Source organism: Xenopus laevis, chromosome 8L (assembly GCF_017654675.1).
Source record: "Xenopus laevis strain J_2021 chromosome 8L, Xenopus_laevis_v10.1, whole genome shotgun sequence".
Classification (NCBI taxonomy): Eukaryota; Metazoa; Chordata; class Amphibia; order Anura; family Pipidae; genus Xenopus; species Xenopus laevis.
In genome coordinates, this window is record NC_054385.1 from 51,376,905 (window position 1) to 51,400,769 (window position 23,865).

A 23,865-nucleotide genomic window follows, 5' to 3' on the forward strand; every position below is an offset into this window, starting at 1 on the left:
TTTTACTTCGACGGTTGAATATCTAGGGTTAATTAACCCTCGATACTCGGACCCTAGGTAAATGTGCCCCTATGTGTCCATTATTAAAGGTGGGAGCTGCCAATCCTACTGCTATATCACTAAGCACTATCAGATTCACAGCCCACCATAGGAAAGTTTCTGCTGCTCAGCTGTTAAAGGGCTATATGTCGCTGCTAAGTGCCCTCCTGCCCATCTCATTGATGAACGTGGTATATTACAAATATATCAAGCTAGCTCGGTCTGTAGAGGCCAATCTGCAGCTTATTGGCCTGTGTATGGTGCCTACCAATCGGCCTGCAGCACCCGATTAGCAGATTTAAAAATCTAAGTGCAGACTTTTGCAGTATGTTCCCCCCCCACTATCTGATTTTTGGCCCAGGGGCCAAACAATCGGAGCATCCTTATTTGGCGACCATTGGTGTATATCCTACTTTAGACATGTAAGGCTTGGTACTAGTGTGGCCAGGTGACTGTTACATTTCAATCCCATTTAATTCTGTGACTAGCATTGCCACTGAGTATGATTCTACTGGCTAGGCAAAAATACATGACATCAGCACAGTTGGTACAAACATCATGTGATGTCACAAAATATCAATGACATTACATTCTGGTAGGAAGCCTTCACATATTGTGCTGCCCTACAAGCTATAGAAATTGACACCCCTGCCAATGAGATTTTCTCCTCAGATATCTTTCATTTAACCCTACACTGCATTAGTAAACCCAAAAAAATACAGTGTTGCACAATTAAATGAAAAAAAAAGTTGCACTATAATTGCCCCAGAAAGCTGTAACTGTCTTGGTCTTTGAACTGTTTGTACCAACTCTTGAAACAATGTAGTCAAAGCCCAGTAGATGAAATGACCTTGTGTGGGATTCCCGGTCAATGGAGTGTTGGCTGAGGGAGAGCAGACTTCTGCTGTATTGACTATGAATTAAATGACTATGAATTAAATGACATTTCAATTATAACTATGGAGACCGTGCATTTATGTGTATGTTGGCAAGGTGTTACAGTTTCATTTTCTTTCATTACGTAATTCTATTTTATTAAACGTTAACCCTGCAGGACAAAACAAAGTGCTTCGCCGTGCGATTCGAACCCTCCCTGGCAGCACACAGGCTCTGTTCAGATGTTACATTGGCTCTGGACATTATTCAAGTACAACATGGTCAGGGCAAGGTTAGTTGTAGTTCAGCAGTAGCCGGAATGTGCAAAGTTAAAGGCAGGCCGTGATACAGGTTTAAAGCAGATTGGTCGCCTGGCAACTTGTTCCCTCTTCCCACGTCACCCAACAGACGAAGCCTCTCCCTGTTCTTTCCGTCACACATCCACCTCCCTACTCCACAAGCGCATGCGCGATCTTTAACGCATAGACGACATTCCACCCGGGGTCCAACGTTCCCTTCCCTCCACGCCTCAGCCAATCAGACGTGGAAGAATCTCCGCTCCTCCCACTATCCTGCCAAAGCCGCTGCGCTCTATAAAAGTCGGCCATTTCGTCGGCACAGTCCTCAGCCCTTGGAAGCTTTTGGTGCTGCAGCTTGAGTTTAGTGCCCGCTAACGTAACACCGGCATCACCATGACCGACGCAGCCATCTCTTTCGCCAAGGACTTCTTGGCCGGCGGTGTGGCCGCAGCTATCTCCAAGACCGCTGTAGCACCTATTGAAAGAGTCAAGCTTCTCCTGCAAGTAAGTGCCGGGCGGGAACGGGTTGTGCCGAGCCCCTATTGGCGCAATGCTGGGCTAGGATTTTCGCAAGTCTTTAATAAATAGGGCACAGCGCTTAATGTTACTTTAATTAAGGAACCGCATTCACTGAGCCGACTAGCAGGGCCCACATTACAGCTTCCGGCACTTCTAGGGTGTAGTCTAGTAGAGACATGTAGTTCGCCTCCTGTAAGCCTTGGTATTCTGTATAGGTGGCCCTGGACAGCGCTAAGATTGCGCCTGTGTACAAGGACAATGTCCGTGCCTGGCAGGCCATGATTGCGCTTTGTGTGACCTGCCCTTGCCTATATATAAATGCCGGCGCAGCGACCTCTGCCCTTGTGTGGCTGCTCATTGGCGCCTACAGGAAAAGCGGGCTCTATGCTGAGCCGGACTATGGTAACCTTCCCCATCCTGTGCGATATAGTGATGCTGGCCAAGGTCGCGGCAAGGAGACTGGCAGCTTCCGGGACACCTGGGCGCGGGGACATCACAGCCCTGACACAAAGGACAGGCCAGGGTTAATGCCATACTTAGGCTAATCCACTGCTCATTAAAGTCCCCTTTGTCTGACCAAATTGGCGCTATGATCTAGGCCCCAGCTGTAGTTCGGTCATGTCCGCTTACGATTGTTCTGCTTTTTAAGTTGCGCATATATATATGTGACGCCTCCAAGCCCTTCCGCGGCTGGGTCGTGGGCAAAAGCAATAGGGGAACTATAAGGCCGCGTTGTGGGCTTCCCTCATCTCCTTGAAAGACTTATCCCATAAGGCTCATCCCTGCGCTTGTGTAATGACTTCCCGGGATTCTCCTCGCCCTCCCCCCTCCTTTACCACGTGCTCAGTGCCGGCACAATGAATGAGAAGCGCATCACCATTTTGAGCAGTGGGCGGGGCAAGGAGTTGCGACGACGAGGCCTAGGGGTAGTACGGAAGCCTTGCTGCAATTACTAGTGCGCTAGAGGCAGCTACACTGATTTTAAATGTATCCAATGAATTTTCTCCATTTTGTTTTTTTTGATTTCTTTTCAAAACAAAGGCACACAATTGTATTTTAATGTAGGGTCAATGGGTGGCACACAATTTAGAGAAAAATAATAGAACAGAGTATGGTAAGAGGTGCAAAATACCTAATTACCCCTACGTCAAGTAACCCAATATACACTACACAATGTTATGTATGTACATTCAAAAAATACTTCATCAGACAAAGGTGGTATTATAAAAATGTATTTGTATAGAATTATTGCTTTTCCAAGGCTAATTAGACTGGAGGCATCACTACGTTTTGTTTTTGTTTTTCGCCAGGTCCAACATGCAAGCAAACAGATCACCGCAGACAAGCATTACAAGGGCATCATGGACTGCGTTGTGAGAATCCCCAAAGAGCAGGGCTTCGTGTCCTTCTGGCGTGGTAACCTCGCCAATGTGATCCGTTATTTCCCAACCCAGGCCCTCAACTTTGCCTTCAAGGACAAGTACAAGAAGATCTTCCTTGACAACGTAGACAAGAAGACCCAGTTCTGGCGCTACTTTGCCGGCAACCTTGCATCTGGTGGTGCTGCTGGGGCAACCTCCCTCTGCTTTGTCTACCCACTTGACTTTGCCCGTACCCGTCTAGCAGCTGATGTGGGCAAAGGAGCAAATGAGCGAGAGTTCAAGGGCCTTGGTGATTGCTTGGTCAAGATCTCTAAATCCGATGGTATCAAAGGCTTGTACCAGGGATTCAACGTATCCGTTCAGGGCATCATCATCTACAGAGCAGCTTATTTTGGCATCTACGATACAGCTAAAGGTGAGGGTTAGGTTTAGTTTGCTAGCTTAAACACTGTACTCTAGTGGGTATGAAACTAAGCTTGTTTCTTTCTCTAGGTATGCTTCCAGATCCCAAGAACACGCACATTTTCGTCAGCTGGATGATTGCTCAGACTGTAACAGCAGTAGCTGGATTTGCCTCCTATCCATTTGACACCGTGCGTCGTCGTATGATGATGCAGTCTGGAAGGAAAGGAGGTGAGTTTCAAATGTTTTCTAAATTCAGTAGGTCTGTAGTCAGCTAGTATGGGGTTGCCTAGGCAAATGGTTTACAAACGGTTGGGTTAGCCCTCCTAGTATACTTAAAGCTAGATTTAAACAACTGCAGTATACTGGTTTTTTACAGTCTTAAGCTATTCAGCCATGGTCTGTTCATGAAAGAAGGTAATGTTGGCACCTTTTGTTAATCCAACATCCTGGGTCAGAACGAGTTTCCATAGGTCCTAGACTAAGATGTTTTTAGCTTTGCTGGCATTTGTAATGTAGGCAATGTCTTAACGCTGTTTCTTCAATACTCTTATTTCTTTTTCAGCTGACATCATGTACAGTGGAACAATTGACTGCTGGAAGAAAATTGCACGGGATGAGGGCAGCAAGGCTTTCTTCAAGGGTGCCTGGTCCAACGTTCTCAGAGGAATGGGTGGTGCTTTTGTCCTGGTGTTGTATGATGAGCTGAAGAAAGTCATCTAAACTTGTCCTCGTTGAGACGTCTGTGACCTGGCATGCTGTATTATGTAACATACCCTGAACATTCATGGACTTCTTTTTGTCAGACACACCCTTATTTATAAAATATAGCTGGTAATCTTTGCTTTACTAGCTATTATTTTGGGATCAGTTCTATTACATCTCACCAGCTTTCCACATTAATAAATCATTCCCTTTAAGTCTCTTACTGCTTTAAAGGGCTTTCAACATGCCTACTTGGCTGGTTTTGGCCCTTTGGCAGTGACAGACTGATTCAGTGGGACTCAACGCTCCTTTATTTTTTATTTCAGTCATTCATGTTTTTAAGTAACTTAGGTTTGAGGAAATAAAAAATACGGATCTATTTCTGTGCTGCTTGTCTTATTTAATTGTCTGGGGAGGTGCAAGAGTCTATGCTTCATAAATCGAAATCTGAACCACTTATGCCGCAGTTTCCACAGCTGTGAGCTGCTCAACAACAGTTAAGCAAATGGGACAGAGGAGAATCTTAACCTTTTCAGCTTTTGGAAGAACTAGACTTTAAAAGATAAACTTGAGCCAAAGATTAAAGCTACTTTAGGCTTCATTCAGATGTGAATCCTTTGAGGTGCCAGAGGTACCCAATGGGAAGTGAGGATTTACTTTTGCCATTTAGTCGGCTATATGCTGTGAACTTTTGTGGGCATGTGTACTACTTTTGTCAAGTCACTACCACTACTCATTTGCACAAGGTAAATTTAAATCTTTCAGTATGTTTGGGGGCATAGAAGTATATATTGAGAAGCCAAGTGCAATATGCTAGTTCTGCAGGGCAGTATAGTGCTCTTGGCAAAAGACGAAACCCTATTGTGCAGGGCTTATTCATTATTCCCCCCGCTTGCTCTGTAGAGTCTTTAACTTGATTATACAACTTGGCAGGAACCAGAATCTCTTACTATGCTGCAGAACTACGTGCATAAAAACACACTGCTCTGGAAAATATGTATAGTGAAGTTTGAATGTGTGCAAATGGAGGTTGAGTGTCTATCATGATATACTGAGCAATGTTGGCTTGATTCATGTGCAGAGCAAATCTGGTATGTAATAAGTGTGAGGGTGCAAGAAACTTGATATGGACAGAGTGTGTGCTAACAAGCAGATAATCTGTGGCTGGGCTCGCTCTCATGCCAATGACTTCTGCATTTGGTCCAATGATAAATGCCAAGCATTCCCTGTGTTGCACGTGCCATTAGCAAGTTATTACTGGCTTCCCATGGTCAGATAAACCATTCATGGTGGTTTAAGAAAGTATGACCTAAATAGGAACACATCTGCACTATACTCAGTGTACAATAACAGCAGCAGTAATTATTTCTATCTTCATTCAGGCTTTGGCAATGTAACAAGGTCAGGTCATTTATAGTTGTACAGGGATTTAAAAAATGTGTTCATTTTCAAAGTTACAGTTTACAAATATCAATACTTTGTGGGTTTAACCTACCTGGAATAGTTAACAAGGACAGGTTCATGCTTTCAGAGCCAGTGTCTGAATTGCCTGGAGGCAATAAAAAACATTGTGTTATTCCAGATTATATAGAACACCACAGCCTAGTCCCCCAAAATGGCATGCATGATGATCTCTACTTATAGCAGAATCTCTCAAACTTAATAGGCCATATATAGAAGGGTCCTTTGTGTTACTATGCACTATATTTCAGCTGACAACAAGGGTAGTGAACACAGTTGGATAGTCCCTTCCTTACGCTCAGGGTGCAACATGTCCTACCAAATTGTGATACTTTTAAGAAACTATGGGACCCCAAATAATACAGTAATAGGTAATGGAACCACAAAACAAATGTGCTCCAATAATACTGCAGAAAAAAGATGTTGAAATATTTATGTAACTTGAGTTTTTATACATTTGCTAACTGCAATGCCCTTGGTTTCCCTGTAAGGAAAGCAAATTTGCAGGTATAGCTCATAGAACATTGGCTATACAGTGGGCAGAAGTATATATAATGGGAAAAAATCAAGCATACTGTGTAAGGCTGTTTCCAGCAATAACGCAAAACACCTTTAGTGAGTGAGCAGCTGGCAGTGCCCATCTGTCATCCATGGAAGGTCATACCAAGTTACAGAAAGGACAGTAGTAAAAGTGAAAGTTGCTGAGGCCTAAGTTTCTCCTCTAGGCGCTTTCCAGGCCTGCACCTTCCAGTTGCACTACAGACTGCAGCATGACCTCTAAGCAGCTCTCAGCATTCCATTTGTGAGGCCGCTTACTATTGGCCGAGGAGGTACCAGCCCAGGAAGTAGGAGAGAGATGTGGAATCATTAACTCCTTCACCACGTAGGCAGAATGCAGATATCTGCAGGCACATCTCCACAGGCAGTTGCTGGGCGCTACAAATAGCAATGAGAGCATTAGCGTAAAGTGCAAGAGAACATATATATATATATATATAAGTAGGCAGGTGCCAGAGAGTTCAGTTCTATGCACAGCAGGATATGCTATGGACGTGAGCTGCACAAGGTCAAAAGGAACAGCAGCACAGCTCACGCATTACATTTAACTGCTTCAGTGCCAGGTCTTAGTGCTACGAAACAGTTTAGCTCAACTCACTGTGAATGTAGATGTACGCAATGTGGACTTACAACTAGAGGGCTATCTGGTACCCACAGGCAGGTAGTTTTCTTTTTGTGCATGATTTGGAAAAGCAGTTTGAAGCACTTGTTGAGCCTAGTACCCGACAACGCCTGTGGCATTGCAGGCAGTGGCGTAACTAGATATTACTGGGCCCCGCAGCAAATTATTTTTCAGGCCCCCAAAATGTCTAGAGGTTGACTTGTTTTACCAGTGTTTATTGAAAGGTTATATGAATTAGGGCCTTGTGGGGCCCCTTTACTTCCTCTGTAGTTACTCCCCATTGCAGGGCCCCTGCTTTTGCCTTGATGAAACCCACCAAGTCTGTTTGTGCCAAGCCGATTCAATGCGGAAAAGAGAGGGGGCTACTGCCTGCGGTAGGGCTGAAATCATCCAGCGTGTTTCAGCTATCTTATTTTGCCCCCCCGTGTGTCCCTAGACCTATTTCAAAATTCTTCTCTTCTAATGACTGCCCTTCAGTCTCCATCTTACAGTAGTATTCTTACTCTTTCTACATACAGCTGCTGTATGCAGGGCCCCATTATGTGTGGCCTCCTTGAAAGTTCCCAATTTTAGGGGTAAAGCAGTTTGTCAGATGATGAAGTAGATTAGCAATTGGGCTGAATAGAACCATTTCCAGTGATGCCTCATGGTTCACATTCAAATGAAAGAAAAAAGGAATTTGGCTGAAAAACAGGTGGTGAATATAAATGTGTTCCTTTTTGCCTTAATCTGGCCATATACAGGCCAATAAAAGCTGCTGATTCAGCCCCTCCAGACCAAGTCATCAGCTTATTGGCCCTTTCTTGGGGCCCTTGGAAGGTCCTGGTCATTTCATTCATATATCGATTGGGCAGGTTTGAAAATTCAAGGAACGAAGCCTGGTAAGGAACATTGGCACATTGTTGCAGTCCCGTCCCTATTATGATTCCGATCATTGGGGGCCAAACAATCAGATCATTCTAATTTGTCTGTAGTGTTGGTGTCCATATCAGCTAAATATCCCCTAGCCAAACAAGTGTATATTTTCAGCCTTACGCTCAGCTCCCATCCTTCCACTGATCTGACCTCCAAGGGAGGACTAACCACTAATCAGACTGTAATTTACTGTAGGTTACATTTTAATTTAAATCTGAGTTTGTGTAGATAGACAAGAGGCCCTCAGTGGAGGAGAGGTAAAGTTTGAGTTTGTGGAAGTAGAATTACTTGGATTGACTGTGATGATATCCCATACTGTTATATTAATATCATATGCCCCCATCTGATATACGACCCTGTCCTGTATATAATCTCTGCTTTTACAGTCTAAACACATTTACAGTCTAAACACATTGCTTATTTCGGAGCACATATCCCTACAAAAGTTGGTTAAAAACAAAACATTCTCATGCAAACTACTAGCTTTATTGTGCATTGCAATTTTTTACATTCTGTCCACTGGACTGAGATTGATTTGACTTCTCCATGGGATCCCATTCATTCTGAATGTACATTTCAGGAGCAAATTGCACCATACTGCCATGTTGTGACTAACTCCAGCAGCAATCATAGAATGTTTCAGGTCAGGACTGGGATTCAAAATAGGCCCCGGCAACTCAAATACACAGAGACCCAAACAGCCCCCCAGCAGCCCAATAAATAGTGTCTATGGCATCTTACAGCAGCCCCTCTGGCATTTGTCAGAATCCAAAGATTGCCAGTTCAGGCCTGAATGTTACATATTAGAACTCACACAACACTCATTAAGTATACTATACCCAGTAGTCATTTGGACTTGGGATGCAACAAATCCACTATTTTGGATTTGGCCGAACCTTTGCATATGCAAATTAGGGGTGGTAGGGGGAAAACATTTTTTACTTCCTTGTTTTGTGACAAAACGTCACGTGATTTCCCTCCTTGTCCTTAATTTGCATATGCAAATTAGGATTCGGTCGGGCAGATGGATTAGGCCAAATCCCAATCCTGCTGAAAAAGGCCGAATCCTGTCTGAATCCCGAACTGAATCCTGGATTCGGTGCATCCCTAATTTGGACATACTGCAAACTGACCTGAGCCCAGTCACTATTGTAGCATATGGGACCTCTGGCCCCATAGCAACAATCACTGCAAAAAAATGCAACTTTGGGTTGACACCAGTAGACACTGTAACAAGTTTAGGCCAGCAGCACCAAGGTGGTCATTGCAGCCTGTTACTTTGGTCTGACCTTGGCAGTTATTGCAGAGCACTTCATGCCTGGGCCAACAATAACAAAAACTGCACGCAATGCATCTTTTAGCTGATACCAGTAGTGGCTGCAGTGTTACCCATGTATTGGCAGACACAGGAAGGTGTTTACAGCAATTCTAGGTGGGAATCAAGCATACAGGATCTTAACACCACCAGCAGTCACATACCCTTTAAAGGAATTGTTCAGTATAAAAATATAGTATAGTTAGTATATATAGTTAGCCAAAAATGGAGTGACTGAATGGTGTTTATGGAAAACAGAGTTAGCTTGTGGAAAGGAGACTATTAAAGGAACAGTTCATTGTAAAAATACAAACTGGCTAAATAGATAGGCTGTGCAAAATAAAAAAAAAATTCTTATATAGTTAGTTAGGCAAAAATGTAATGTATAAATGCTGGAGTGACTGGATGTCTAACATAATAGCCAGAACACTACTTCCTGCTTTTCAGCTCTCAAAATTTGCTTTTGAATATGAGCTGAATGCTAAGGATCAATTGTAAACTCACTGAACAGTTATGTCCCATATGGCCCCCCTTAAATTTGGCTAACTAACTATATTAGAAACTTTTTTTTTTATTTTGCACAGCCTATCTATTTACCCAGTTTGTATTTTTACAATGAACTGTTCCTTTAATACCTCTCCTTTCCACAAGCTAACTCTGTTTCCCATAAACACCATTTATTCCTCTTTAGGAGTAATGGGATACCATAGAGCCCTGTCTTAATGGTGTCATATTATGTCCATGTCCTGTGACTGAATGAGATCTGACAGACAGATGCACACAGGTCACTAGTGTGCACATGACTTCTGATTTATGAGAAAACTAAGTGACATTTTATTCCCAGCCAGCTAAATATAGAGCATAGTTCAACTATAGAACAGGATATCTCTAGTGCAGGGCTGTGCACCCCCCAATGAGACCCTTCAATCCCAGTGGCCTCGCTAAAGTTTCTGGAGCCCCAGTGCCACTGCAATTCCTGCACCTGAAACCTTTTACAATGCGTTGCGGTGGTTGTTATTTTATATATTTCCAGGTCTTGTTTTTTTACATTTGCCAAGCTAAGCACATTTACAATAAATAGAACAGTTGCACAGGCCGGTAGGCTGAGAGCTGTAATTGTTGCTTGCTGAAGCTGGATTCTTGAGACCTGTTCTACAGGCAGTCCCTGGCCAGGGGCAGGTTTAAACCAGATAACAAATAGCTGGCATTTGCCCTTCAGTAGTATTTGTAGGACACTGTGTGTTTAGAAAAGCCATTGCTTATTAGGAGTTTTACACCGGTGCCTGTTCTCATTACGGTGCTACAATGTCATTATTGGACAGCCCAACTGCTGCATCACTATTTAATTGCTACTTTTCTCTCATTTTTAGGGTGATGTCACACAGGGATATTTTGGGCATTTTGATTGTAGTGTGTATAAGTAGCTCAAAACTTTGATGGCAAATTTCCCTCACTAATTTATATGGCATGCCCTGCCCAAGAAGTGCTTCTCAGTCTATTGTCCTGCCACATGAAGCCAACTTGGAGATGCCATGTTTTTTTACCCACAATGCAGTATTTTTTGCTCCACAATTCCAATGTGATTGGCTGCCTATGCACAATTGTGAGCGTGCTACCACACTAATCAAACACAATTGCACTGAAAATCTTCACTGATCTGATGTTGTAATTTACAGGCACTTGGCATCAAAATAACGTCTGTACCCAGTGTTTAGTTGCAGGTTTTTCTGTCACTGTGGGTACCTTTGGTAGATCCAGGGCTTACTACGTGTGATTTGCAGGAGGCACTGAACACAACTATGCAAAAGTTCAAGAGCCTTTAATGAATGGCGTCAATTTGTACAAATGTGCCTAAAGTTGCACGACCGAAGCTGCATTTGCAGGTCATAAATGAGCCCCTTACATCTGCAACAATCTGAGTTTAGCACGTACCTTGGCTCCAGTGCAATAGAAAAACACTAATATTACCTCTGCTCCAGGGAAACCTGTTCTTAGTATTACTGTACAAAGCTTCAGCTGGAGGAAGGTGGTTTCACATTGAATCCAAGGGCACTGTGCTTTATTGACACATCGACACAGTTGTGGCAGTTACCTCACAGACACTGAGTGTGACCTTTGGGAGACATTCTTCTCAGGCAAAACGTTTCTTGCTGGCTGCAGAGGAATTTTAACCCTGGGTGTTTTATAGGTTGGGAATCCTATGAGTAGTGGAAAGCACATTTTTTCATTTGCATGAACCTATTCCCTTATATGATCCCTGTTGGTCTCCTTTACTGTCATGGCAGTGGGAAGCACCGTGGACAGCCTTGCAAAGTACAGACCAAACACTACCTGCACTGCTGTCATTAGGAAGTGACCTCCAAATCATTTCTAGGGTCAATGTAATAACGGGCAATATCAATTATTTTCATTTGATGGTACTTTTGATGAATGAATTCGCCAATAATAGGTTTTTAGGTAGAGAGAGGGAGTGAGACACCATCCCTGGAGCCCCCATGGCTTGCCAACCCACCCAACAACAGGGTTGCCAGGTCTAATTTTCAAAACCAGCCCAAAACTAGCCAAGAGGCACTTTAAAAGTAGCCCAAAAATAGCACAAAATATGGTGGTGAAAAAAAGTCTAAAAGTAAATGAATATATGTGAAAATACGCCTTTTTCAAGTTTTCACTTTCGCTAATTTTTCCATGAAGCACAATGGGACAGATTGGCCAGGGATGTAACTACAGAGGTGGGCCCAGGAGGTATAGGGGCCCCATAAGGCCCCATATTGGTAAAACAGCTCAACCTCTAGACATTTTGGTGGCCAGCAGATTTATGCCCCAAAATTAGCTGAAATTGAGGAAAGTCACCGGAAAACATGAGAATGCTTGAGTAATGGGAGACTGGCTACAGAGCCCAAAATCTAGTAACTCCTGACTTCTACACAAGTCAGTCCCATTGCATGCTGGATATTGAAGTCTTACATTAAACTTGACAGTTGGCAAATTGTTAAACAAAAACTACATTACCCAACATGCATTGGGAGACAGGCTTGGCACATTAGGGCAAGAAAAAACTTTGGCTGGTTTCCAAAGTACAAACCAGCCAAAGGCCCCAAAAGTAGCCCAAACTTGTACCTTGGCTAGTTTGTACTTTCAAAACCTGCCTGGGCTATAAATTAGTAGCCCAATTTGGCTGGAAAACAGCCAAACTGGCAACCCTGCCCACTAAGAACCAGGGTTTAGTCACCCACCAAAACAGCCAAACTGATGCCCGAAACTAATAAGGGTCATGATTTCTAAAAGTTTTTTGGGTACAATTAAGATGTAGAAGGGTTAAGTTAATTGATGAGAGTATATATACTGCACTGTGTTTGCTGTATGTCAGCCACTAAAGCTCTGACAAATTCAATAACAGTGTCAATGTAAAAGCGCACAGTATCATGGGTAATCCATGTTCAGGTGATTGGCGAACTCTTAATTCCCTGGCCGCCACCTTGCTTGCTGGCAACAGAGGCCGATAGTCACTGATTGTAACCCTTTACCTGCCAAAAGAGTCAGAATTAAATGACAGCTGGACAGCAGCAAAAACATACTTTATTATAATACTTTCCTACACGGAACCAATTACTCATTTGCTGCTACACGTCTCTAATGAAAAACTAGTGGGAAGCAGCTCCCTGCGCCAGATATATGATTGCTCAACCGAAATCTGCCAATAAAGCGTCCCATCAGGAAGGAAATCACAGATTTCTAGGAACGACCTTAGGCAATGTCACAAGACAACAATGCACCGGGGCAGTCACATGACATCAGGTCACCCTTCCTAGCGTCTCTCACGGGATTTCCTTTTATGGGCAGATTAGCGATGAGGAAACGCTCTTACGGGACTCCTCCTCTAGCTCAACTTTGAAGGTGCAGCAATTTGTGGAAACTGCTCAAAGCTGACCTCTTTTGGCCAAACTCTGAATTACATTTCAGAATAAAACACTTGCTCTGGTGAGCTGCAGAGAATTTAGGGCTCCAACACTAACATAGTTATTTTACAGGACACGATTAAAGGGGATCTATGGTGAAAATGAAATGTTAATGTAAAGCATCATCTTGCTGAAATAAGAAACTTTCTAAACATAATCAACTCTTTACAATTTATGAAATAATCAAGTTACTCTCCCCCTCTGAGCAACTCTGTCTTCATGCAGTAGGCTGAGTCAGTTTTTGATTGACAGTTAGGTCTAATACAGCCTTTGGGGGGGTTGCATCCTCAGTTTAGGAGCTTACTCTTTAAAAATTCCCGACTCTGATGGAAATCCTGTTTCTCTACTTGCAGGGTGTTTGCCAGAGTCTGTTATTTTGTTATCTTATGTTTGTGCTGGAGTTGGTTATTTGAGTTTTTCTGCTAAGAAAGGGAGCCCCTCTAAAAGACTTAATTAGACCTACCTGTCAATCAAAATCTGACCCAGACCTTAGCATAAGAAGTGACAGGTTGTGGAGAGTGAGATAATGATTTTTCTTAAAGCACAAGGAAAGTCTTCCACTTGGGGGTGCCAAATGTTAGGTGATTGATTTACTTACCTGAAACCCTGGGCCGGTGCTCCTATCAGCAGAAAACTGCACCGGCCCGTGGTTATACCAGTGAGCACCATGGAGCGATCCTCTTCGGCTTCTTCTTTCTTCAAATTTCCCGGGGCAGACGCATGCGCAGTAAAACGAAATAGCCAGCTTTTTAGTTAAAGTTCGGCTTTTCACTCTAATGCGCATGCGCAGCCACGAGAAGAAAGAAGAATCGATCCGTGGTGCTCACTGGAACAACCCTGGGCCGGTGCAGTTTTCTGCTGATAGGAGCACCAGCCCGGGGTTTCAGGTAAGTAAATACATTTACTTAGGGTGCCTAACATTTGGCACTCCCAAGTGGAAGAAGACTTTCCTTCTCCTTTAAACAATACAGACTTTTTAATTGATTTAATATAGAAAGTGTCTTATATCAGTAAGTTGAAAATTATATTCAAATTTCATTTCGTGATAGATTCCCTTTAAGGTAGTGCTTTACTGCAGATACATTGCTGCAAAGTGCAACACATGAACATTGTCAATTGTTAATAGGAATAAAATTGTTGGTGCAACTTTTATAGCGCATTAATCTCTGCTATTTGAGAGGAAGCCTCTTTATGCAAGGCAAAAGTGAATCTACGGGGAACAAGTAATCTAAACCTAAAAAAAGAAATTGATGAAAATTTACTTGGAGAGATCCTGGGAGCACTTTTGCAATTAATATTTAATTTGTATTTTTAGTGGTTTCTGAGCAGTTTTCATCTGTTGATGGGTTTTAGCTAAACAGCTGTCTTCTGCAGAGTTTTCACAAATGGATATGGTATTTAGGGGGTGTGGCGACTAAATGGTCATGATTAAAAAAAATTGTGCTGCAGATATTTTTGATATTCTTTCCATTCTTCAAATGTTGGGACATATGTAGGTCTGCCACACAGGCAACTCTGTGATGTCACCAGCTTGAACCATGCGGCAGCAAAAGGTGGCAACCTTACTAGAGGCCTGCTGGAGCCGCAATAAGGCTTATTTGCAGGAGGCACATAAGGGAAGTTTTCAGCGTGCATGTCTGGGGGACAGGGGAGTGTGAGTCTGAAGGAAGGGGAGGCTGGCTGGTTGCCTGGGTTAACTTGTTAAATCACGTGCATGAAAAAGGAAAAAGCAGGAAGGAGATTGCTCAGTTGTGCACTGGAGCACTGGCGTGTGCAGTAGTGTAATTAGAAATGAATGGGCCCCACAGCAAATTATTCTTCAGGCCCCTAAAATGTCTAGAGGGTGACATTTTTTACCAATATTGATTGAAACTGTATGTCAATTAGGGCTTCCTGGGGCCCCTATACCTCCTGGGACCCCCGCAGCCGCAGGGTCTGCTTCCTCTGTAGTTACATCCCTGGGCTTGTAGTATCAAGTAAGTGATTATACTCACTGGAGGGTGACTAACTTTTTTGCACACCCCCCCCCAGTGATTGAGCCTTTCCTTCTCCTTTAAGAGCTGGAGGGTCATAGGTTGGCTATTCCTTATATTTCCCCCCAAGGAGCTGTTTTTTTCTGGAGGCCTAGGATCAGTTAGACCAAAAATGCAGAGGCCCGCACCCCCTCAGGGCCCCCCGGCAGCCTGACCGCCACTGAAATGCGGGCCATACGGAGGATGGTGGGGGCCAGGCTGTGCGTCACGCACTAGGGCCCGCCCCCCTCTAGTTACGGTACTGCAAAAACTATACATTTAGCTAGGGTTTTTAAAAAACAAACCCTGATTTTGTGCTCCTTCATTTTATTTTTTGCAGAATTTTTTTTTTGCAGTCCCATACTGTTTTACTGTACTTCAATGGCAGCATTTTCAGGCTTTAAGATGTATTTTACTGCATTGCATGCCATAATTTTGACCCGTTTTCCTTAAAAACACCTGTGTATTCCCTGTGAATGTTACTTTTTTTTGTGAAATATTTTTTCAAGTAATTTGTCATTTTTACAGCAATTTATAAAATACTACACCAATTTTACAGTCAAAATTTTAATTTATTTATTTATTCCCCTGGAAATGTAAAATCAGGGTTTGGCTGTATTTCTATGCAGTACACACAACCATGTTTTATTTATCCTGATTTTATTGTAGCTTTCTTATCAGCTCTGCTGTGCTCATCCATCTTTAACCATTTGTCCAAAGTCCATCCCTGCCTATTGGTGCCTAATGTGTTCAATGAGCTGACCCCAAAAGCCCTTAACAGTAAAACTATAATTTCACATAGAAAAATATATATTTTTCTCCATATTGTCATGTTTTTGACAGACATGTGAATGGAAATGCAGTAGTGAAAGATTGAACAGCACCACCAACTCTTCAAGTAGTTAAAAAGCCTTTATTTGTGCTTTTGTGGGCATCACCGCAACGTTTCAGGCCATGCGGCCTTTTATCAAGCTTGGTAAAAGGCCGCATAGCCTGAAACGTTGCGGTGATGCCCACAAAAGCACAAATAAAGGCCTTTTAATTACTTGAAGAGTTGGTGGTGCTGTTCAATCTTTCACTACACAGTTTGCCAATGGGAAGTGGCCATTTTAGAATGTGCACCATCTCCAAAGAATATTGAGAATCGATGTGCTGACTACTCTTTTCCTAATGGAAATGCAGTATATATGCATTGAACACGTCAACGGTTTTCCTCAGTAAATATATTTCTAATGGGGACCATTTCGGTGACAACCCAAGAAATCCACACATACAAAGAAATCAAAACAAATGGGTCCAATGGAAATCAAAACAAATGGGTCCAATTATGTACAATAAAGTGGAATGACACAGGCAATTAGTATTGAACACACTTACTGAAACGTATTTAATACATAGTAATGACATTGGTAATGACACCTCCTGTATGGAGAAACTAGTGCATGCATCTGCGATCTTCAAATCTTTAAGGTTCTGGGGGTCTCTTCTATGAACTCTGATCTTCAGTTCTTTCCATAGATTTTCAATTTTATTCAAGTCGGGTGATTGACTGGGCCACTCTAGCAGATTTATTTTCTTTCTCTGAAACAAGTTGAGAGTTTCCTTGGCTGTGTGTTTGGTATCACTGTCTTACTGAAATGTCCACCCTTGTTTCATTTTCAGCACCCTGATAGATGGCAGCAGATTCTTATCAAGATTGTCCCAGTACATTTCTCCATTCATCCTTCCTTCAATTATATGAAGTCTGCCAGTACCATATGCTGAAAAACAGCCCCACACCATGATATTCCTACCTCCAAACTTCACTGTTGGTATGGTGTCTTGGGGTGCTGTGCAGTGCCCTTTCTCCTCCAAACATGGTGTGTGCAATGACAGCCAAAGAGTTCCATTTTTGGTCTCATCTGACCAGTCTTTATTCTCCCAAAATTGCATTGGCTTGTCCAAATGTTGTGCAGCAAACTTTAAACAAGCTTCAACATGCTTTTTCTTCAGCAGTGGAGTCTTGCATGATGAGAGTGCATAGAGGCCATATCGGTTGAGTGCATTAATTTTGTTTTCTTTGAAACAACTGTAGCTGCTAATTCAAGCTCTTTCTGAAGCTCTCCGTGAGTGATCCTTTACTCTTGGACAACTCTTCTGATTATTATTTTGACTCCTCTGTCATAAATCTTGCCAGGAGCACCAGGTTGTGGCCAGTTTAGGGTGAAATGATATTTATTTCCACTTCTGGATTGTGGCCGCAACGGTGCTTTCCGGAACAGTCAGAAGCTTAGAAATACGTTTGTAACCAATGCCATCAGTATGTTTTGCAACAATACGGTTGCAAAGGTCTTGAGAGAGCTCTTTGCTTTTACCCATCATGAGATGCAGGATTGTTTTTTAAATACTGACATATTTCAGCAGGTTTCTTGGCTTTCCATCTCCTTTTCTCCATTTGTTCAATACTTATTCCCTGTGTCTTTTCACTTTATTACACATAACTTAATTTATAGACTTATTTGATTTGAGTTCTGTGTGTCGATTACTTGGGTTGTGATCGACATCTGGTGTAAATTTCATGTCAATAGCCCCAAGAAAAACCAAGAAAAATATCGATGTGTTCAATATTTATTTTCACTGCTGTATGCGTATAAAGTAAACAGACAGTAGATGGCAGTAGAACCACACTCCAGTTATACAAATGCTGAGACTGAAAAACAGTACAAATCCTGGCTAAAGGTTTTAAACACTCCCAGATTATGTTTCTCATCCTTTCATAAATAAACCTTTCAACTATATTTTTTATTGTCCAAATCAGGGAAAAACTAAGAAGAATACACATACAGCACATATAAATCAAAAGTGTGATATACACTTTGAAGTACAGTCAACAGGCACATTGCAAGGAATTCTGCTGCCTGTGGCCTAATTGGTCTGTCTCCCTTGCCACCTTTCCTCCCTTATCACCTGTGTAAAAGGAACACCAGCCCAAGCAGCACACAGTTGTAATCCAGTCCATAACCATGGCCTAACTAACTACTGGCAGAGCAGTGGGTGCAACTGCACCCAGCACCGTGCCCCCCAGTAGGGCCTGCCAGAGATGCTGCATGTATTACGAAAAAATTGTGAGAGTGAGCACATAGCACATTTCCGGGTGGGGGGCAAACCAAGAGAACTGGGTGCAATTTTTGCACACGGTCCTAAATTCATTGTGGTCCTCTAATTACATCATTGGTCTATAAAAAACATATGACTAGTCCAGGTGAAGTTGGGGATGACACGCTAACAATGGTCATTATCAATGGCAATGTTAGCAAGCAGTTAAAGAAAATTAGGTTTAAAATTGATATATAGAATAAAGTGGTTTCTGGTATTTAAAGTAGGGGACCATTAAACCAGCCAATGGAAGAGCAGATACATTTGCCAAACCTGATTCCCCCACATGCAGTTGGGTATGTCATATAGGAGAAGTGAGTGAGAGGCACTTCAGAGGGTGGGGTATGGGGTAACAGTATTATGAGGTACAGTATAGACTGAGCAGGAGCTCAGAGGGAGCTTTAAACACAAGGCTGACATTTGTGTTGGTTCCTCAGTTATCAAAAAACAATGCCTTTACCCACCATGCAAATCCACAATTCTTTATTACTGAATGTCTCACTTTTCCCCTAATCACTTAAGGTATATCTCATGTTTAAGCATGGCTAAAAAAAAAAACACCTAACTGATGTTTAACAAATCTTTTTAACAAACAGGTTTAATGTTTTTTTTGTTTCTCCTAGCTTTTGTGAAATGAAATGGATCCATAGAGGGGTTTCCTTAATCCTGCAGCCACCTTAGTCTTGCTTTTTAGCAGGTGAGCTTTGCAAATTGCTGATTGACTCTGGAATCAGTTTGGTGGACCAAAATAATTACTCACCACTGCACCCCTGGTTTAAGTTCAGAAAAACAAAAGCTATTTGGTTGAGAGAAATTACTAATAAAATATTAAGCGTAATGGCACATGGTAAGATCTGTTACCTGTGGTTAAATCTGCACTGTGCTGAGCAATAAATCTCCTAAAAAAGACTTGCCATTGAATAAAATAGGGTGAAAAAAATAATATGTAAAACATATACTCTATCTTAATTGCAGGAAAGTGCGTCATTTTTGGGAGATGTGTCACCCGGGTTAGTGCAGATTCTTACTGTGTGCCATTACCCTATGGGTTCATTTACTAATATAGATACTAAAGTGATCAAGTTACAGAATGAAAGCAATGATAAGGGGCCTTATTTACAAATTCTATTCTACTGAAGCCATAAGGCATGCTAAATAAACCCCTTGTGATTTAATTTTAACATTAGTGCATGTACAAGGATATGTTGCACTCACAGCGCTGCACCTTGTTCTGAAACACAGCCCAGTACTTATGCCATACATATGAAAACCTCATAACCAAGGCCTAAAATTAGTTTGCTTGTGCAATTTATCACCTATGTTCATTAATCAGCCCCTTACTATCTTAAAAATTATACCAAGGGTTGGTGCAGGATCCGGAATTTTGATTTTTTTTCTCAACGATTTTCTTCATTTAAGTTTGCTGTATTCCGATTTTTTCATAAATAAGGTAACGGTCATGCTTTTTTAAATTGTGAGTTTATTCGAAGTAGAAAAACACTCTAAAATTACACAAATTGAAATTCTGAAAAATAAGGTTTTGCATGTTGTAATGAGAGAGGTTTTATCAGTGGCTCTGAGTAATAATTTGATAAGGGTTTTGGTACATAACAGCCATCTAGGAAGGAATTGTTGAACTTCAGACATACATACATCATAGCTGTGTATAACACAGCTTTGTAAAGAAGAATACTAGCCCAATATCTTGTATAATTCAGCATTGTAGGAAAGGAATTATTGAATTGAATTACTCAATGACCTAATATGTGTATGACTTTATTATATGCAGGGGCAGATTTACTAACCGATAAGATAAGATCTCTACTTGGGGTGTGCTTGTTGGAGGTCTGACCAGCTCCTGATGAGCGCATGGGAAGCAAGATCTGTTGTTGACCAAGTGGTTTAATGTATGGGCACATAGAGATGGAAAGTTGGCCTTTGGTTTAGCTGCCAGTGCGTATGCATTAATATGATACTCTGGTCTTGCGTGTAATACATCTTCCCCAAGAGAATGATGGGAATACGTTTTCTGTAAAGAGGACGTTTAGAGAAATTGTTAACCATGGGACTAACAGCAACAAAGCCCCCGCCTCTCAAACAAATCCTGAAATTGCATACCTCTCAAGTGACCCACTTTTACCAGGGCAGCCCTTATTTTTGGTTCTCAGCCGGCAGTACCAGATAGCCTCTTTAAAGTTCAATTTTCTTGCTGGCCCACCATAGTCTCGTGAGATAAGACCACAATATCAGTCCCAGTGGAATGCTTGAGAAGCCACCTGTGTCTGCCAGGAAATGCTTTTGTTGGCCACGGTATGTGTTTTTGAGCATATAAAACTGGGGGTCCCCATTTTGTTGGCTGAGATCTCTCCAGTGCTACTGCCCAGGGCCCCTGATTCCCACTTGAGACCTCTCTGCCGACTGAAATGGGATCTCCCAGTTGCTTGGTGCAGATGATGATGCTGACTCAAATGTTAATGCAGGGGAAAGATGGCAACCATACTTATGAGCTGGGGAGTGGAAAGAGGGATTGGAGAACGATAGGGGCAGAGTATGTCTTGACAACAGCTGCATAACTACACCACGACAACCCCCTCTTACAAGGGGCAGCAAAAAGCCATCTTTTGTAACTTAAGATTCGGCTCTGCTAGTGCAGAGAGTGCTATTGTGATCAATGCACCAGCAATGCTGCCCTGCTTTGACTCACTCTGATGCTGATTTTGAAGTGCGGAGCGGGAGAGGGGGCAGCATCTGGGCTGCTGACTCAGACCACCATCTTCATCTTTATCTTACTTTTATATTTCATCAAGGTCATGAGCCCTTAACTGTGGAGCTTGTCCCCTGGGTAGGGATGCTGCCAATATGTGATTAATAGGGAAGAAAGATAAATATATAGAATGGCTGGATATTTTTTTTCAGGAAAGGTGGCAACCCTACCCCGGGGGCTCAGAACTTTAATACTTTATATGTGATTTATGTACTGAAAATCTCTTTTTAAAGGGCAAGGCAGTCTTACCTTACCTATATAGATTAGATCCCTAATCTATATAGGTAAGACTGTCTTGCCCTTTAAAAAGAGATTTTCAGTACATAAATCACATATTAAGACTGTATATGAGAGAATGGTGAAATGTGAACACAAAGGTGAGGAAAACCTAGTTGCCCTGCACAAAATAAACACCCCATAACTTCACTTAGGGCTATGGTTATTGAACAGGTGACTAATCCCAGCTGAGGGGGTGATAGAGATAGGGAACTACTGTGTAGAGACAGAGAGGCTTCTTTTTTGGATCCAAAAATTGGATGCGGATCACCCCAAGCATCTCAACACTTATTTATCTTTTAAAAGATATACCAGATAGCAAGTGTACATATGTATATATATATATACGTGACGTGAAGTTCAAACCTTTGATGACATCATACTTGGCGCCAAAATTTCAAACACAGGTGGGGGTATAAATACACAGTCACTATTGCATGTATGTATCCTTGATAAAGGCCCTAAAGTGGGCCGAAACGTTGGAAAACAAATCTATGCAAATAAATATCACTTGATTTATGAAGAAGAAATTGGTGTGCGGCTCTATGTGAAATCTATATATATATATATATATATATATATATATATATATAGACATATAACTAGATAGGTGCACTCAGATAGCCATGGTGATGCCTAGGTGCTAGAAAAAAATTCATATCTATAAAGCAAAAAAACTTCCGCACACATAGGTCTTGATAAGTAAAAAAAAGCTGGTAGATTTACTTCAACGTTTCGGCTTACGAACTCAATGATGACGGCTTGAGTAGTTTGTAAGCCGAAACATTGAAATAAATCTACCAGCTTTTTTTCACTTATCAAGAGCTATGTCTGCGGAAGTTTTTTTGCTTTATATATATATATACATATAGCACGTCTCGTATAGCAGTAAAAGTTGCCTGGGTGCAAACAGCCTAGGTAGAAGAGGTATAGCGAAAGAAAAAGCTAGCACTCACAGGTCTTATGAAAGGATTCCAAGTGTTTTATTCAATCAAAAAATGACTAACGTTTCGGCTAGCACTCTAGCCTTTCTCAGAGAAGCCAGCGCCATGGCGCCCTCGTCGCGACGTCACTGGAACGCACCGCACCGTTGCTGGAATGCACTGGACCCGCTGACCGGACCCAGAATCACTGGTAAGCTCCTGACAGATTGAAAAAAGTCTTTATTTCTGGAGAACAATTTGAAAACAATTGAACTGAAAAAGAGTATTTGGAAGATGAACAACCCCTTTAAAGGGGGTTAATCAGGGACCTGCCCCTAGGGGTGGACCCCTGAGGGAACACTATGTGCACTAAAAATATTTGCTGTTATATTTATGATTTATGTTTGTCCTGAGGACGACATCCTATGTGACTTTGAAACGTTGACTATTAAACATAAGAATACTTTTTTGGCACAAAATCCAGATAGAATTAGCAAAACAATGTTTTATATATGTTATATAACCAACTAATGACTTTCTAGAAGTCTCATTTACAACTCCAGGACATGGATAACAAATGGGCCAAACTCGGAACCCCATACAAAAACTCTCTACCAGATGGTACTTAACTCTTCTCTGCAAGCACGCTGTCATTCCTTCAACAACTCTCTTGTGTTTTTGAGGATGTCAGACCCATGGAAACTACTTACATGCCCAGTGGTTCAGATATTCTGGGCCCAAGTGCTTCAGATTTCATAAAAAATAGTGTTTCTCTATGCCCTTAAACAGTGCTGCTACAGCACACTTGGTCATTGCTCTTAATTGGTTAGTTCTGATATTCCAGGTATATCAGAGACTGACTGATCTCTTAAAAAGATTAAAATATATATTATCTAACCACTTGGTTAAAGGACACTCTAGACACATATAATGAACTTTTGTCAATTAGTATACATTTAGAAATAATAATGCAGTAAAGATGAGACAGCCATTTTCCTTTTTCTATTTTTCATTGACTGTAGCCACAACTATCAGCCCTGCTGAGGTCCAGGCTCCAACTTGCAATCTATGGATTCCGGTGAGTGCCAGAGGGACTGCTGTAAGATGCCATAGATCAGTTCTATCCAACTTCTGTGGTACAGAGAGACGGAATTTTTCTGATCTTTGGTGGAGGACCGATAATGGAAACCAGTTTTGACCACACCCAGTTTTTAAACCACACCCACTTTAAACGACACCTATGTTACTACAAGAAGTTTTAAGACCATATCCACATAAATGTTGGTGGCACACCAAACAACCAAATGGTTGGTGATTACTGCAGGGATATCACACATAACTCATGATAAGTGAAAAATGGAAGACATATTAAAACTTACCCTTATATCCATATGCTTCTTCCTCCCCTTTGCATAGCACCCCAGCACATTAGGGGCCCCTAATAACAATTTCCAAATGCTAACAAACCACCAGAACAAACTCTACCAGGAAGGCAGCATATGGAGCATAGGGCAGGCAGAGAATGGCACACACCGGCAGCACAGGGAAGGAAGAGTATGCCACACACAGGGAGCATAGGGCAGGCAGAATAGAGCAGGAGACAGGAACACTGGCACACTGACACTCTGGCTTTCCTCCATGCTGGAAACAAATTTTATTGTATTGATTTTGGCACTTGTTATGCTTTAATGGGGGAAGCTGTTACT

General features: G+C 42.0%; 1 protein-coding gene across 1 annotated transcript; it reads left to right on the plus strand.

Moving 5' to 3' along the window:
• The first annotated feature begins 1,563 nt into the window (after nucleotides 1-1,563).
• On the plus strand, nucleotides 1,564-4,601 carry slc25a5.L (solute carrier family 25 (mitochondrial carrier; adenine nucleotide translocator), member 5 L homeolog). Its single transcript, NM_001087026.1, has 4 exons — nucleotides 1,564-1,718; nucleotides 3,044-3,530; nucleotides 3,608-3,748; nucleotides 4,083-4,601. Exons 1-4 carry the CDS (start codon nucleotides 1,608-1,610, stop codon nucleotides 4,238-4,240), a joined length of 897 nt encoding a protein of 298 aa, NP_001080495.1. The 5' UTR covers nucleotides 1,564-1,607; the 3' UTR covers nucleotides 4,241-4,601.
• Nucleotides 4,602-23,865: the final 19,264 nt, after the last annotated feature.

What these genes read in the sequence shown, in the direction of transcription:
- slc25a5.L (NM_001087026.1), top strand. Translation starts at nt 1,608, where the DNA reads ATGACCGACGCAGCCATCTCTTTCGCCAAGGACTTCTTGGCCGGCGGT. An exon ending in CATCTACGATACAGCTAAAG is followed by an intron (nt 3,531 to 3,607) that starts GTGAGGGTTAGG and finishes TTCTTTCTCTAG; the next exon opens with GTATGCTTCCAGATCCCAAG. An exon ending in GCAGTCTGGAAGGAAAGGAG is followed by an intron (nt 3,749 to 4,082) that starts GTGAGTTTCAAA and finishes TTTCTTTTTCAG; the next exon opens with CTGACATCATGTACAGTGGA.